This window comes from Hyla sarda, chromosome 5 (genome assembly GCF_029499605.1).
Source record: "Hyla sarda isolate aHylSar1 chromosome 5, aHylSar1.hap1, whole genome shotgun sequence".
In the NCBI taxonomy this organism is placed as follows: Eukaryota; Metazoa; Chordata; class Amphibia; order Anura; family Hylidae; genus Hyla; species Hyla sarda.
Window position 1 is genome coordinate 345,893,626 of NC_079193.1, and position 16,856 is coordinate 345,910,481.

Here is a 16,856-nt window from a genome sequence, read left to right on the forward strand (position 1 = left end):
CGTGTAGTGCACCATGCTGGCTTACAACCTATTAGTGACGCCCATACTATTCGATCAGGCAGGCTGCCCAGCATCTTTTATGTGCTCCCCACAACACACTGATACCCTGGGCTCCCCAGCAGTACTAGGCCAATACACATTAGGTATTAGTTAATATTTGGGCCAAAATATGCAAGCTCGCAACCCACGTCAAGGGTCCTCAGTCTCTTGCGAGTCCCTAAACTAACATTATAGAAAAAAAAAAATCACAGAAAAATGGGACAAAAATCATTTTAAAAAAGGACACAAAAAAGGCCACACTTACTGATTACTGATACAAGGGCAGGTTAGACACCTATTCCCATTATGATGTAGATCAGCCACAATGCTATATAAGAGGAGGCCGCACATGTGCAAAATACAGATGAACAACCACTCACATGACTACTATAAATAACCTTACAACCCCCCACCCCCAATAAAAATAAAAAAGGCAGAATTGCAGAAGGTTTCAAGCTCGTCACTCTCCAAACCATTCCTCAAAGTTATTTTATACTTCACAGTGCAAGTAGCTCAAAAAGTTGCTTTTAAAAATCACAAGCCAAACCCCTTATGGCTATGTCGACTGAAAATAAAAAAAAATGATATATCTCTTAGAATGCGAGGCATCTAGAACAGCCTTAGGGGTTCCTGGATTTTGCAGCAAGCACACCATATATTTCTCCTCCATTGGCTGTTTCAAGATGAAATGTAGTATATCATGGCAGCTATGTATTGGGGCATGTCCGAGAGGGAGCCTATGTATCTAGCCACTGTGGGCTCATTGAAGGGACTAATAGCACTTATGGAGAAAGGGTTATAAACCTTTAGAATTTTATATCATTCTCTAATGAATTCCTATGGCTATGATTGTTTCAAGACCACTGTTTTGTCTTTTTAATGCTGACTGTAAAGTAAATTGTATCTTATTTTGTAGGAATAAGAGTGTTGGGAGAACGTGTAAACATAAGGGGAAATCTTGTTGCTCTTGCCATTTGGCCTGGAACATACCAGGGCCGCATGGAAGCAAACAATCTGCTGTGGCATGGGGGAATAGAGGTTAGTGTTTTACTTTACTAGATTGGATTTAAACAAAGTAAAAAAGCATTTCTCCAGCTATTATCATCTAGTTGTATGATAGGGAATCTGTCTGCGCAATACGAGATATGGAGCAGGCAGATACCAGCACTTAGGGCATGGTTAAATAAAAATAACTTTACTTTTGTTGAGAGTGATGACACACTTTTCTTTCACAGTGAAAAAGTCATAGAGGCAGTGCCAAGCCAAAGCAGTAAACCTCCTCCCTGCCTTGATGGATTTACAGGGCTTGGCTTCTAGCCCTGTACATTACTCAGGGAAAACAGAGTGGGGAGGAGGCACTGCTATTTACACAAAAACCAGCTGGACTGAGCTTTATGTGTGGTCAGAGATGAGAAGAAAGCCTTGACTGACCTTTGATGAACAGTGTGGATCATCAAGACTTGCTCACAGATTGTCATGATCACATAGGACAGGGAAGAAGTGTGCCCTTACTTTTCCTAAAGCCACTTTTCCTGCCTACTTGCACAGACACCCTAGTGGTGAATCACAACTTTGAAGTGGTCTATACACTGCGCTAATGTGCTGGGGCGTCAGAGTCAAAATAATAAACAGAACGGTACAAAGTCGGGATACACGTCAAGAACATGAGGGGTTAACACAATAACCAACAACAGCCAGGGGACCCATTGCAGATCATGGTGATATTCGACATTAACCCCTTAGATGCTGCAATCATTCCTCATTCCAAATAAAAACATTCCTACAACTCAGCAGAGCTGATCGGGACCACTGCAGTGAAATGCAGTGTCCCGATCAGCTGAGGGGATGGTGGGAGGGCCCTTACCTGCCTCCTTGCCCTCCAATCGGTGGCTCGAGGCCAGGAAGCCTCAGCAGCCTAGAGCATTTGAGCTCCGATAACACTGATCAATGCTATGCTGTGGCAAATGTGTATGCAATCTGAAGATTGCATGTAATGGTCCCCTATGGTGACTATAAATAGTGTTAAAAAAAAGGTTAATAAATGTGATTTAACCCCTTCCCTAATAAAATTTTTAATAACCCCCTTTTCCTATTTAAAAAAAAAAAAATTTAAACTAAAATGAACATAAACATATGTGGTACCGCCACATGCGTAAATGTCCAAACTATAAAAATATAATACAGAACTAAAAAGACGAATGAATCCCGCACTCACCGCGTCCACCACTGCAAAGACGGAGGCTTCATTGAGGGGAAAGACATTGATGGGGGCTCAGAGGCAACGACCGGTGGTTTTGTGCTAATGAGCACGAAACCACTGGTCCTTGCCTCTGAGCCCCCGTCAACGTCTTTCCCCTCCATGAAGCCCCCGTCTTTGCAGTGGTGGATGCGGTGAGTGCAGGATTCATTCCTCTTTTTAGTACTGTATTTTTTCTTGTTTCCTAGTGATCCGTGCACTACTAGCACCACCCAACCTTATTTTACTAGAGCTGTGCCACATGGAACCATTTTTCCAGGTGTTGGACTAATCATTCCTACTAGTTGAACTGTGCCTCTGTTTCTCCTTTTTTAGCTATGCTATAAAAGTATAATGTTAATTAAACCACATGGTCAATAGTAGTCCAATCAAAGTCCAAAATTGCATATTTTTGGGCGCTTTGTATACTCTTAAAATTTTTTATAAAAAGCAATCAAAAAGTCCCATCAAAACCAAAATACAGAAAAAAAAAACTAGAGATCATGGCGCAAAATATTAGCCCTCACATATCCCCGTAGATGGGAAAATAAAAAACTTATAGGAGTCGGAAGAGAACATTTTTAAACATTTTTGTACAAAAAGTTATAATATTTTAAAAGCAAAACAAAATAAAACCTAAATAAGCTGGGTATCATTTCAATTGTATGGACCTACAGAATAAAGATAAGGTGTCATTTTTACCAAAAAGTGCTCTGCTTAGAATCCGAAGCCCCCAAAAATTGTAAAAGAGTTTTTTTGTCAATTTTGCCCCACACATATTTTGTTGGGGTTTCGCTGTAGATTTTGTGGTGAAAATATTGTTGTTATTATAAAGTAAAATTGGTACCACAAAAAACAAGCCCTCATATGGGCCTGTAGGTGGAAAATTTAAAGGGTTATGATTTTTAGAAGGTGAGGTGAAAAAAAAATAAAGTGCAAAAATGAAACAACCTGATGTTAATAGGTAAGAAGTCATGAAGCAATTTACAAATATGTTAAGAACCAGGTTAGTTATCAATTAAAGGAAACGTGTTTAAAATGATGGTGCTCATTTAAGAAGACAACATTTTGGCTGCCTGCAGCAACTACTAGAGCCTATAGCTGGATACTTTTTGTCTTCTTGGCTCCTTCTTTTGGTGGCTGCACATAGCTAGTCCCAATTGTATGTGACGTGCTAAATTCTAACCATAGCTGTGGTTATAATTATATACAATTTCTACACCTAAATATCTTTAATAGAGAAAATTAATTGTGCTTTTTTGTTTTAAGATCAATGAAGGAACTGACATTGTTCTCCAGAATAATGTGGTTGCTGGGTTTGAAAGAGCTGGATATCGTATTAATGGAGAATCTTGCCAAAGTGAGTAAAAGGGACATAAAATAATACAGTAATATAGAAACTAAAGGACTACTACGAATCATATATTGTGTAATTTTTCCAAAAACATTTTTCCCCCCCATTTTTTATATTTGTAAGATATCACAGAATAGAGAGGGTTCAAAATTCACAATTAAGAAAATCTATACTGAAATACAAGATTCATATAAAGGGGGTAAGAGATTATTAAAGAGGTTTCTGGAGGCATTTCTTTTTAATGGCCTATCCTTAGGATAGGCAATCAATATCAGACCAATTGACCCCAAAGATCAGCTGATTGAGACCTCTGCTTGTGCGAGCGCAGTGACATCTTCTCTTCCTACCAGGCACTCTGTAGCAGCTGTATCTGGTATAACAGCTCATCCCATTTACTTAAATGGGAATTCAATTAAAAAGCCTAAAGCTAAGCTCACATGGTGAAATGCCTGCACGGAAAATCTCTGTGCAGAAATTCCACTGACAGCGGAGCAAAGGAAGGACATGCCGGACCTCTCGGACTAGGACCTCTCGGAAAATTGCCATCTCATAGACGGCAATGCATTTCCTTGCATACTCAGCAGAAAGAATAGACATAGTTACATAGTTAGTATGGTTGAAAAAAAGACATACGTCCATCAAGTTCAATCAGGTAATTTAAGGGAAGGGTGTAAGGGGATAAGGGGAAGTGATGTAGTTTTATAATTCTGCATAAGCATTAATGTTATTTTGTTCCATGAATGTATCTAACCCTGTTTTAAAGCTATTAATTGTTCCTGCTGTGACCAGTTCCTGAGGTAGACTGTTCCATAAATTCACAGTTCTTATGGTAAAGAAGGTGTGTCGCCCCTTTAGACTAAACCTTTTCTTCTCCAGACAGAGGGAGTGCCCCCTTGTCCTTTGTGGGGGTTTAACCTGGAACAGTTTTTCTCCATATTTTTTTGTATGGGCCATTAATATACTAATATACGTTTATCATATCCCCCCTTAAATGTCTCTTCTCAAGACTAAACAATTGTAACTCCTTTAATCGTTCCTCGTAGCTAAAATGTTCCATGCCCCATATTAGTTTAGTCGCACGTCTCTGCACCCTTTCCAGCTCCACAGTGTCCCTTTTATGGACAGGCGACCAAAACTGAACAGCATGTTCCAGGTGAGGCCTGGTACAATGCTTTATAAAGGGGGAGTATTATGTCCCTGTCCCTTGAGTCCATACCTCTTTTTATACATGACAATATCCTGCTGGCTTTGGAAGCAGCAGCCTGACATTGCATGCTATTCTGTAGTCTGTGATCTACAAGTACACCCAGATCCTTCTCTACCAGTGTGAGGAGAAAGGGTGGAAAAAAGCCGGTACAGTGGAGGCGCTGCTCGAGTGGTGAAATTACTGAGAAACTCAGGCGGTGCAGGATAACGATTTTTATTGAAAGTAATTGGGACAACGCGTTTCGGCATCTGCTGATGCCTTCCTCAGGTCCACTTAACAATTTCCATATTCCTATGATGTTCAATGTGGGAGAGCTGAAAAATGATCCTGTCTGGCGTCTGCACCGCTGCTGGTCTGTCAGACAGACCAGTTCCCAATTACTTTCAATACAAATCGTTATCCTGCACCGCCTGAGTTTCTCAGTAATTTCACCACTCGAGCAGCGCCTCCACTGTACCGGCTTTTTTCCACCCTTTCTCCTCACATTGCATATCGGCTCCTTATTTAGGAGCTCGATGCCGGTGGGAGAGCAGCAGCTCATCCAACACTAGGGCTGCACAGGTCCCAGTGCGGCCCCTCCAAGGTCGGTATATCACTGTTGGTGTGGTGGAGGGTGCACATCAGTGAATACATTTCTCTCAGGGTGCACCCCCTGCACATTTTTCTCCCCTCTCGTCTCCTACCTTCTCTACCAGTGACTCTGCCAGTTTAATCCCCCCTAAGACATACGACGCATGCAGGTTATTAGTACCCAGATGCATAACTTTACATTTATCCACATTGAACCTCATTTGCCAAGTGGATGCCCAGACACTTAGTCTATCCAAGTCATCTTGTAACCTATACACATCCTCTATAGACTGTACCGTGCTACAAAGATTGGTGTCATCTGAAAAGATAGAAACAGAGCTGTTAATACCATCCTCTATATCATTGATTAATAAATTAAACAACAGCGGGGTACACCACTAATTACCGGGGACCAATCAGAGTACGAATTATTGACCACCACTCTCTGGGTACGATCCATGAGCTGTTCAATCCAGTTACAAACTAAAGTTTCCAAACCCAAAGACCTTAACTTACCTGTCAGACGTCTATGAGGGACAGTATCAAACGCTTTAGCAAAATCCAGAAACACTATATCCACAGCCATTCCTCTGTCAAGGCTTCTACTTACTTCTTTATAAAAGCAAATTAGATTGGTTTGACAACTTCTATCCTTAGTAAACCCATGCTGGTTATCACTTATAATACTATTATCCCCTATGTATTCCTGTATGTAATCCCTTATAAGTCCTTCAAACAATTTACCCACAATGCACGTTAAACTTACCGGTCTATAATTGCCTGGCGAAGACCTAGAGCCCTTCTTGAAGATTGGCACCACATTCGCCTTGCGCCAGTCCCTTGGCACAATACCAGACACCAGAGAATCTCTAAATATCATGAACAGGGGTACAGATATTACTGAACTTACCTCTCTAAGAACTCTTGGGTGTAGTCCATCCGGCCCTGGAGATTTGCTTACATTTACTTTACTTAACTTACCTTGTACCATCTCTACATTAAGCCAGTTCAGTACATTATATGATGTGTTACCAGCACTTACCTGGCCAATGTCAGCTCCTTTTTCCATAGTGTATACAGAACTAAAGAACCCATTCAGTAGCTCCGCCTTCTCTTGATTGCCCATGACAACCTCCCCATTATCATTATTAAGGGGTCCTACATGCTCTGTCCTTGTTTTTTTTGCATTTATATATCTAAAAAAATATTTAGGATTAGTTTTGCTTTCTTTGGCCACCTGTCTCTCATTTATAATTTTTGCTGTTTTTATTACATTTTTACAGATTTTATTAAGCTCTTTGTACTGTTTAAACGTTACAGCTGACCCATCAGATTTGTATTTTTTGAAGGCTATTTTTTTGTTGTTTATTGCTCTTTTAACCTCATTTGTCAGCCATGTAGGATTTAGTTTTAATCGTTTATATTTGTTCCCCTTTGGTATATATTTAGCTGTATAGTTATTTAGAGTTGATTTAAAGATGTTCCATTTACCTTCTGTATCAGTATTTGAGAACACCTCCCCCCAGTCTATGTCCTGTAGTGCAGATCTCAGCCCAGGGAAGTTTGCCTTTTTAAAGTTATATGTTTTTGCCTTCCCCGCCTGTCTTTGTTTTCTACATTTTAAGTCAAAAGTTACTATATTGTGGTCGCTATTACCAAGGTTTTCCCTCACAGTTACATTACCAACCAGCTCTGCGTTGATGGAAATGATCAGATCCAACAAGGCATCACTTCTTGTTGGGTCCTCCACAAACTGGCCCATAAAATTATCCTGCAATAAATTTAGGAATTTTCTCCCCTTTGTAGTTTTAGCCAGACCCCGACCCCAATCTATATCTGGATAGTTAAAATCTCCCATTATTACCACTCTACCTGCCCGGGCGACCCTCTCTATTTGTTTATACAGACGACCTTCTATCTCTTCAGTGATATTAGGGGGTCTGTAGATTACACCAAATACAATTTTTTTCAGTATTTCCCTCCTTTTGTAATTCTACCCACAATGATTCCACCTCCTCAGAATCATCACACACTATGGCATGGTTCACACTGACTTTCATACCACTTCTTACATACAGACAGACTCAACTATTCTTTCTGCAGATGCTGGGATCTAATTTTCCACGCCAGAAACATCTGGTGCAAAATTACTGCCATGTGAACACCGCAGCAGAATCCCTTTAAAATCAATGGGACTTTGCTGCTGTGGAATGTTCATGCGGAATATTCATGCGGAACATATTCGCACTGACATTTTGCCATATGAACATGGCCTTACTGGTGGAAAACTCTTCAATTTAAAGGGAATCTGTAGCTGAACATAAATAGGAAGAGATTTATAAGCCAGGCGCGGCAGGGCATTGTTTCACAGTAAATCATAGTTTGCTGAAATAAGGGAGCCTATCTCTACTTCGTGCTGCCCTTGCTTTGGGCAGAAGGAAACTCCTGACATGTTCCCATGGAACACTTTTATTGGTCCCCTTACTAGCACTCTGGCACAATGATTCACCACATCAATGTTGGGTCCTGTGTGGACTTTATGTTTAGAATCTCCCCTGACTGCTGCCCAGTGACATTGACATGATCTGGTAGCATGTTCACATACAGCATCCCACAAGCTATTTACAAAAATGGGGCAACAGTTGCACAAACTTGTGAAACACAACACCACGATGGAAAAGAGCCACGAGTAATATTTGTAATGTCCAATAGGTGGGTCATACCAGTAACTCTTTGCAAACCAGTTCTGGTTATGGTGTCATCTCATGGACATCAACAACAATGCAGTAAATATTTCAAATCTTAGCCACCACTTCAGAGAACAAAACTCGGAAGATGCTACAGGCCTTTCGGTCTGTGGCATAGAACAAGTGCTGATGCCAGTGAAAGGCGGCAATATGAAATATAAGCTCACTAACCAAGAGACGTACTGGTACAACCTAAAATATAATGCAAAACTGTTGTCTTACAGATGTCACTAATCCCAGTCAGCAGTGGTTTAACAATGAAGCCTATGGCGGGTTATATGGTATCTATATGAATCAAGACGGGCTCCCCGACTGTACACTAATAAAAGGATTCAATCTATGGAAATGCTGGGATTATGGCATCTACGTCCAGGTAATGTGTGAAGATATTAGCTTTTGTGTGTTTTTTGAGGGCATCTTATGTCATAGTGAGAAGTTGCCATTGGTGGGTAATTATAATGGAGCCCAGAGGATGGCTGCCTGATTTCACATGTTACTGTGACATGTGCGAAGATGCTTCTGTGGTGCATTTCCCCATTTCATGTCTTACTACATTTGTTAAGTCTCACGCATCTTTCCTTTACAGACCAAATCCTCAGTGCATATCTCCAATGTGTTTCTAGCAGACAATGGAATGGGTATATTTACTATAATATATACACCCCCATCAGTCACTCACCAGACATCTAACAAAACAGTCCAGATCTCGGTAAGTAACTGTACAAGTATACATCTGCCATTTATTTGTGTTATAAAAAATGACCTCCTTTGGGACCTTGTTTTTTCGGGCAGGATATACTTTTCTGTCTATGCTGGGAGCTGTAGTTATGCAACAGCTGGAGGCACATTCTTTCTATGGAAAAGTGTACCTTCAGCTGTTGCATAACTACAACTCCCAGCTTGCACAATCAGCTAAAGTGCATGCTGGAAGTTGTAGTGGTGCATCTGCTGGTTGCATAACTACAACTCCCAGCATGCCCGTTGGCTGTCGGTGACTGCTGAGAGTTGTAGTTTTGCAACAGCTGAAGGCACACTGGTTGTGAAACACTGCGTTAAGTAGCAAACCAGTGTGTCTCCAGCTGTTGCATAACTACAATCCCCAGCATCTCCAGCCAAAGTAGTATGCCTCCAGCTGTTGCATAACTACAACTCCCAGCATGTACGGTCTATCAGTGCATGCTGGGAGTTGTAGTTTTGCAACATCTGAAGGCACACTGGTTGCAAAACACTGGGGGAGATTTACTAATCTAGTCTATTCTGGGTATGCTTATAGACCAGCGTATGTGGTAGTCTCCTGTCTATTGTGCTCCTAATTTATCAAAGGTCTCACAGCCCTTAATAAATTCTGTGCTCAGACTTCAGGGTCTACAGCTTAAACTGCATTTAGACCTGCTCCAACATGGTCTGACATTTCAGCGTATTCTGGGCAGATGCGACTTGTCGCACAAAAGTCGCACTTGATAAATTCAGCACCAATGCATTTTCCAATGCATTTCTGTCTAAAATAGACTAGCATGCATCGGGGGAGATTTATCAAAGGATTTAGACTGTTTTTTCCTGTCTAAATTTGTAGCACAGAAAGTCGCAGTCTAAATATGTGCGACTTTTCTGCAACTTTTGCTCTAGAATATTTTTAGAACATGATGCATGCAAGTCTATTTTAGACAGAAATGCATTGGAAAATGCATTTGTGCTGAATTTATCATGTGCGACTTTTGTGCGACAAGGCGCATCTGCCCAAAATACGCTGAAATGTCAGACCATGTTGGAGCAGGTCTAAATGCAGTTTAAGCTGTAGACCCTGAAGTCTGAGCACAGAATTTATCAAGGGCTGTGAGACCTTTGATAAATTAGGAGCACAATAGACAGGAGACTACCACATACGCTGGTCTATAAGCATACCCAGAATAGACTAGATTAGTAAATGTCCCCCATCATGTTCTAAAAATCCTCTAGAGCAAAAGTCGCAGAAAAGTCGCACATATTTAGACTGCGACTTTATGTCTGACAAATTTAGAAAGGAAAAAACAGTCTAAATCATTTGATAAATCTCCCTCACTGAGTTTGTTACCAAGCTCGGTGTTTCACAACCAGTATGTCTCCAGCTGTTGCAAAACTACAACTCCCAGCATGCACTGATAGACCGTACATGCTGGGAGTTGTAGTTTTGCAACCGCTGGATGTTTCTCCCCCCCCCAATGTGAATTTACAGGGTACACTCACATGGGCGGAGGTTTGCAGTAAGTATCCGGCTGCAAGTTTGAGCTGCGGCAAATTTTCTGCCGCAGCTCAAACTGCCAGCGAGAAACTACTGTGAACCCCCGCCCGTGTGACTGTACGCTAAATACACTACACTAACACAAAATAAAATAAAAAGTAAAAAACACTACATATACACATACCTCTACACCGCACCCTCCCCTCCCCAATAAAAATGAAAAACGTCTGGTACGCCACTGTTTCCAAAACGGAGCCTCCAGCTGTTGCAAAACAACTACTACCAGTATTGCCAGACAGCCACTGACTGTTCAAGCATGCTGGGAGTTTTATAACAGCTGGAGGCACCCTGTTTGGGAATCACTGGCGTAGAATACCCCTATGTCCACCCCTATGCAAGTCCCTAATTTAGGCCTCAAATGCGCATGGCGCTCTTTCGCTTCGGAGCCCTGTCGTACTTCAAGGCAACAGTTTAGGGTCAAATATGGGGAATCGCCGTACTCGGGAGAAATTGTGTTACAAATTTTGGGGGGTATTTTCTGCTATTACCCTTTTTAAAAATGTAATATTTTTGGGAAACCAAGCATTTTAGGTAAAATTTTTTTTTTTTTTTACATATGCAAAAGTCGTGAAACACCTGTGTGGTATTAAGGTTCAAATTACTCCTTGTTACGTTCCCCGAGGGGTCTAGTTTCCAAAATGGTATGCCATGTGTTTTTTTTTTTTTTTTTGCTGTTCTGGCACCATAGGCAGTTTTTATAATGGGGTCATTTGTGGGGTATTTCTAATATGAAGACCCTTCAAATCCACTTCAAAACTGAACTGGTCCCTGAAAAATAGGGAGTTTGAAAATTTCATTTTTTTCATCAAATTTGGGGATTTTTCACCAAGAAAGGATGCAATTTCCCTCAAAAATTTACCACTATGTTAAAGTAGAATATGTCACGAATAAACACTCTTGGAATCAGAATGATAAGTAAAAGCATTCCAGAGTTATTAATGTTTAAAGTGACAGTGGTCAGAATTGCAAAATACGGCCGAGTCCTTAAGGTGAAAAAGGGCTTAAGGGGTTAAGCATTAAGACGCCACAATAAAAGTTGATTGTGGCATCAAAAAGTCCCGAAATTAGCTTTCTGGTAAAACATGGTTGCCTCGGTTCAGTCTAATCAGCAGAGAGCAGGCAGACTCAGCAGCCTGTAGTAATGGAGCACTGATAACACTTATCAATGATGTGCTATGGCACATCATTGTTCAGTTTTTGAAATTAAAATATTGCATGTAATAGGCCTCGATAGGGACTAAAAAAAATGGTAAATAAAATGTCCAAAAAAATGTTAATAAATGTGAAAAATCCCCTTCACTTATAAAAGTTTGAATCACCCCCCCCCCCACCCTTCCATTGTTGAAATAAAAAAAATTGTAAACAAAAAAACATAGACATGTGAAAATCTCAAAAACTATTAAAATATTACCGCAATAGGACCGCACAGTCAATGGTGTAAACGTTAAAATAAAAAATAAATTTTAACTGCTGATTTTTGGTCACTTCATATACCAGAAGAAAAGTTAAGTGATCAAAAAGTCCTATTAAAACAAAAATGGTACTAATAAAAACAGATCACAACACAAAAAATGTACATACTTTTAGGAATACTTATGTTCATACAAAAAGTGTAAAAAAAGGTAGTAAAAACCGCACACAAAACGTACATAAATTGTGATCATTGTATCATTGTAATCGGACCTACAGAATGAATATAATGGGCTTCATTTACTAAGCTACAACCGAGTAGTTTTTGTCAGGTTATTCCAAGTTATTTTGGCACATAGTGTCTGTAACATGTGTGCGTCAGGAAAATCCAACAAACCCATTGCGAAAAATCTTTTTTTCCAAAGTAGATTATGTGGCAAAATGAGTGATGTTGAGCAAAAAAACAAGCCCTCACATGGGTCATTAGGCATTATGGCTATTAGAAGGCGTGGAGGAAGAAAGAAAAAATGCAAAAATAAAAAAATTCTAAAAATGTATTCTCTCAAATTCTCATTATGAGGTGGCAGAATGATGGGGAATTTTTTTTTTTTTTTTGTAAGTTTAGCAGAACACAACATAAAAAAATGTGAAAAAGTGAAAGGGTCTGAAAAATTTCCTAATGCATTGTACTATGATCTCTGAAGGGAATTGGCACCATAGTCTCAATTACATTTATTTTTGTATACGGATTCGGAAATCTGTGTGCAGGAAAAAAGATAAGTTTATATTAGGTTTAGTGGCTTGTGACTGGTTCACTCTCCTGTATGTAACCTTTCCTATTTATGAAATATGTCCGGACCCTTGTATCAATAAAAGCACTTTATGCCTTCTATCTCAACCCCATTCCTCGTAGTCTGTACCCTCTCGCAAGCAGGGCCCTCACTCCTCCTGTTAGAATAGTTAGTGTGTAATATTATGTCTGATACTTGTCTTTATTTGTACCCCAAAATTGTAAAGTGCTGCGGAATCTGTTGGTGCTATATAAATCAAATTATTATTATTATATCGTGATTTACACAAAAAAAGGTATCATAAAGTGGAAGTAACCGTATACACTTGCTATGCTTTTGGATTTTTTAGAGATCGTTGCTGGTGGGATCTAGTCCAGACTTTGACTGCAGTGATGTCCTGACAAAAACTGATCCCAATGTCATGCTTACTGCTCAGCACCGCAGTGCCAGACCTCTGACAGGTAATGCCTGCTCAGAGAACAGAGAATATCAGGAAACTTATAGTTGCTTATGTGTCACAATACACTTGGAGAATAATGGTGATTTATGAACAATAGGGATGGGCAAATTGTACAAATTTCATTTCAGGTGCAATTTGATTCAGAGCTCTTGTAAGACCAAGATAGCATTAGTAGTTTCACAGAATTAATTATAGATTAGTACACCAAACATGTTGTTATGAAACACATACACAGTTCCTGCTTTGTAAAATGTAAAAAATTACCCAAAGATTGCCAATTTCTTAGGATGGATGCCTGAAAAGGACTTGATGAAGTATAAAGATAACGTAGAAACTCTTGCTTTACACTTGATACAGAAAAATGCTAATTTTGGTGGCACGGACAATTAGATGCAAAACACTGAGTGCACATTGCTACCAGCCGGCACACAACACACTAGAGGAGGAAGGGCAGGGGTTCCTGGATGGGGCTCGTGTGTGCCCTGCCTCTCCTCCTCTCCACTAATTTAATGTGGCAAGCAGGGCAGGACTGGGACCAAAAATAGGCTCTGGCATATTAGACTATGCAGCCCATGTCTTTTGGGTGGGGGTCCCAGCAGTGGGACCCCCAACAAAATAAAATGGTCTGCATAATGTAAAATCACCTTGGTTCAAGTGGCTTTTCAGCTGTTGCAAAGCTACAACTCCCATCATGCCTGGAGAGCTTCAGACATTAATGGGAGTTGTAGTTTTGTAACAGCTGGAGAGCCGCAGATTGGGGTATAGTTTGACCAATAATCCCAGCAAATCTTGTAAGTGACTACAACAATGATGGGAAACAGACAAACTAAACAATGATTTGACTCACAGGTGACATCTTCTTTGTTTCCTTTCCTTTTCTTCTTCATCTGGTCCAGAAGCCAGGACTTCTTCCTGCTACATCTTCCTCTGCCAAGTCTGATGTCAGGAAATTAGTGGGTCCTCACTTTGTCAGCAGATCCTCTTTCTCTGTATGACAACAATAATCATTATAACACTGCCACACACTGCACCCCTAAATATAACCCTAACAAACACTGTGCCCCCTAAATATAACCCTGCCACACATTGTGCCTCCTAAATACAACCCTGCCACCTCAAAATGTGCCCCCTAAATATACCTCGGCAGACATCATGACCCTGAAAATGACCTTCTAAGTCCCCCCAGACCCATCTTTTCTCTACTTTAGACCCATGAGGGCTTGTCCGCACTGCAGACATTTAGTCAGCAGAATGTCCACTTGCAGCAGGCGCCACCAAAGTATCAGCATTAGGACCACTGGATGTGCACCGTCTCTTAAACAGCAATGCAATCTGGCAGAATAAACATGTTCATTCTTTGGGCAGATTTCCGTCGGCAGAATTCTGCTGCAGTGACTCCACAGTATGCACAGAGCAACAGAATCCCATTGAAAACAATAGAACTCTGCTGCAAGCGGATTTCCACAGCAGAATTCCGCCAGCAGAATGTACGCAGTCTCCCTCTGTCCTCCTCCATATTCCTTTAACAACCCCCCTTTTCCTTCTCCATATTCCTTTCACAACCCCCCCTCCTCTTTCACCCTCCATGTTCCTTTTACAACCCCCCTGTCCTGCTCAATGTTACTTTTCTAACCCCCCTCCCTCTGTCCTCCTCCATATTCCTTTTACAAATCCCCTCTCTCTCTGTCCCCCTCTATGTTCCTTTTACAACCCCCTCCCCTGTCCTCCTCCATATTCCTTTTACAACCCCCCCCCCCCCCTCCGTCTTCCTTCCTCCTCCTTTTCTAGCCAGCAAACACTCCAGCCGCCACCCCTGGCTCAGCCACTCTCACCTCTGACCCTGCATGATTGTCTTCAGCTCCTGTCCACCTCCTCACCTTGCGGGGAGGATGCAGCAGCTCTAGGCGGCGGCGGGATGTCTTCCTCCTCCTGCGCAGCTGGGGTAGGGACCGTGACGTCAGGTGTGTGCTTGCGGAGTCTGCTGCTCTTAAAGCGGCAGTGTCCCTGCCCCGGCTGACTTTACTTGGGGCCGGGGGACCGGACTGAGAGAGACTGCGGCCCCCTTCAGTGCCACCACAGAAAGGGGCCTTGTGGGGAGCAGAGCTGCCAGGGCCACTTTTTAGGAAAAGAAAAACAAGGCAAGGCAGGGGTGGACAGTTAGGGTATTATGCACCGTGCTGTCCTTGCCCTGCCCTTATCTGGTCCCTGCTGCTGCTGGATGGGAATGTCTGGCAGCAGCGCTGACCCCTTAGAAATAATGGCTACAGCCAGTCATCATGCAAATATAGCAAGGGGGCCTGGTCACCATGGTGACCTCTGCGACCTCTATAGCTACGCCACTGCTGCCAGCAATGTGATTTCAATTGCCACTTGGATACAGGCTGAAGTATAACAGTGCCGTATAAATGCTTGATTCACACAGTGAAATGCTATCGGCATAAGGATTAACATATTGAAGAAAACAGATGATTTGCAAGCAGATGACTGCACTGCAAGGGGTACTCCCGTGGAAAACTTTTTTTTTTTTTTTTTAATCAACTGGTGCCAGAAAGTTAAACAGATTTGTATTGTATTGTACTTATTGTACTTATTAGCTGCTGAATACTACAGAGGAAATTGTTTTCTTTTTGGAACACAGAGCTCTGCTGACATCTCTGTCCACTTTAAGAACTGTCCAGAGTAGGAGAGAATCCCCATAGCAAACATATTCTGCTCTGGACAGTTCCTAAAATGGACAGAGATGTCAGTAGAGAGCTCTGTGTTCCAAAAGGAAAACAATTTCCTCTGTAGTATTCAGCAGTTAATAAGTACTGGAAGGATTAAGATTTTTTAACAGAAGTAATTTACAAATCTGTTTAACTTTCTGGCACCAGTTGATTAAAAAAAAAAATAATAATTTTTTTCCTCGGGAGTACCCCTTTAACGACGCAGGACGTATATTTACATCCTGCGCCGGCTCCCACGATATGAAGCGAGATTGGGCCGCGATCCCGCATCATATCGCGTCGGTCCCGGCGCTCATCAACGGCCGGGACCCGTGGCTAATACCACACATCGCCGATCGCGGTGATGTGCGGGATTAACCCTTTAGAAGCGGCGTTCAAAGCTTTGACCGCCGCTTCTAAAGTGAAAGTGAAAGTGACCCGGCTGCTCAGTCGGGCTGTTCGGGACCGCCGCAGTGAAATCATGGCGTCCCGAACAGCTTACAGGACACCGGGAGGGCCCTTACCTGCCTCCTCTGTGTCCGATCGGCGAATGACTGCTCCGTGCCTGAGATCCAGGCAGGAGCAGTCAAGCGCCGATAACACTGATCACAGGCGTGTTCACAGGCGCCTGTGATCAGGATGAGAGATCAGTGTGTGCAGTGTTATAGGTCCCTATGGGAGCTATAACACTGTAAAAAAAATGTAAAAAAAAAGTGTTAATAAAGGTCATTTAACCCCTTCCCTAATAAAAGTTTGAATCACCCCCCTTTTCCCATAAAAAAAATAAAACAGTGTAAAAAAAATAAAAATAAACATATGTGGTATCGCCGCGTGCGTAAATGTCCAAACTATAAAAATATATCATTAATTAAACCGCACGGTCAATGGCGTACGCGCCAAAAAATTTTTGGTCACTTTTATACCATTAAAAAATGAATAAAAAGTGATCAAAAAGTCCGATCAAAACAAAAATCATACCGATAAAAACTTCAGATCACGGCGCAAAAAAAATGAGTCCTCATACCACCCTGTACATGGAAAAATAAAAAAGTTATAGGG

At 41.5% G+C, this 16,856-nt stretch overlaps 1 protein-coding gene and 1 long non-coding RNA gene across 3 annotated transcripts in view; one reads left to right on the forward strand and one right to left on the reverse strand.

Annotated features, from left to right (window-relative positions):
* Positions 1-16,856, forward strand: part of LOC130274357 (fibrocystin-L-like) — a 352,807-nt gene that overhangs the window by 301,428 nt on the left and 34,523 nt on the right. Inside the window, exons 64-68 of the mRNA XM_056522609.1 lie at positions 956-1,077; positions 3,545-3,635; positions 8,378-8,526; positions 8,740-8,862; positions 12,982-13,093. Coding sequence (XP_056378584.1) covers positions 956-1,077; positions 3,545-3,635; positions 8,378-8,526; positions 8,740-8,862; positions 12,982-13,093 — 597 coding nt within the window. The remainder of the gene's footprint in view (positions 1-955; positions 1,078-3,544; positions 3,636-8,377; positions 8,527-8,739; positions 8,863-12,981; positions 13,094-16,856) is intronic.
* LOC130274358 (uncharacterized) overlaps positions 1-16,856 on the reverse strand; it is a 195,789-nt gene that overhangs the window by 137,933 nt on the left and 41,000 nt on the right. The gene's annotated exons all lie outside the window — the stretch shown is intronic.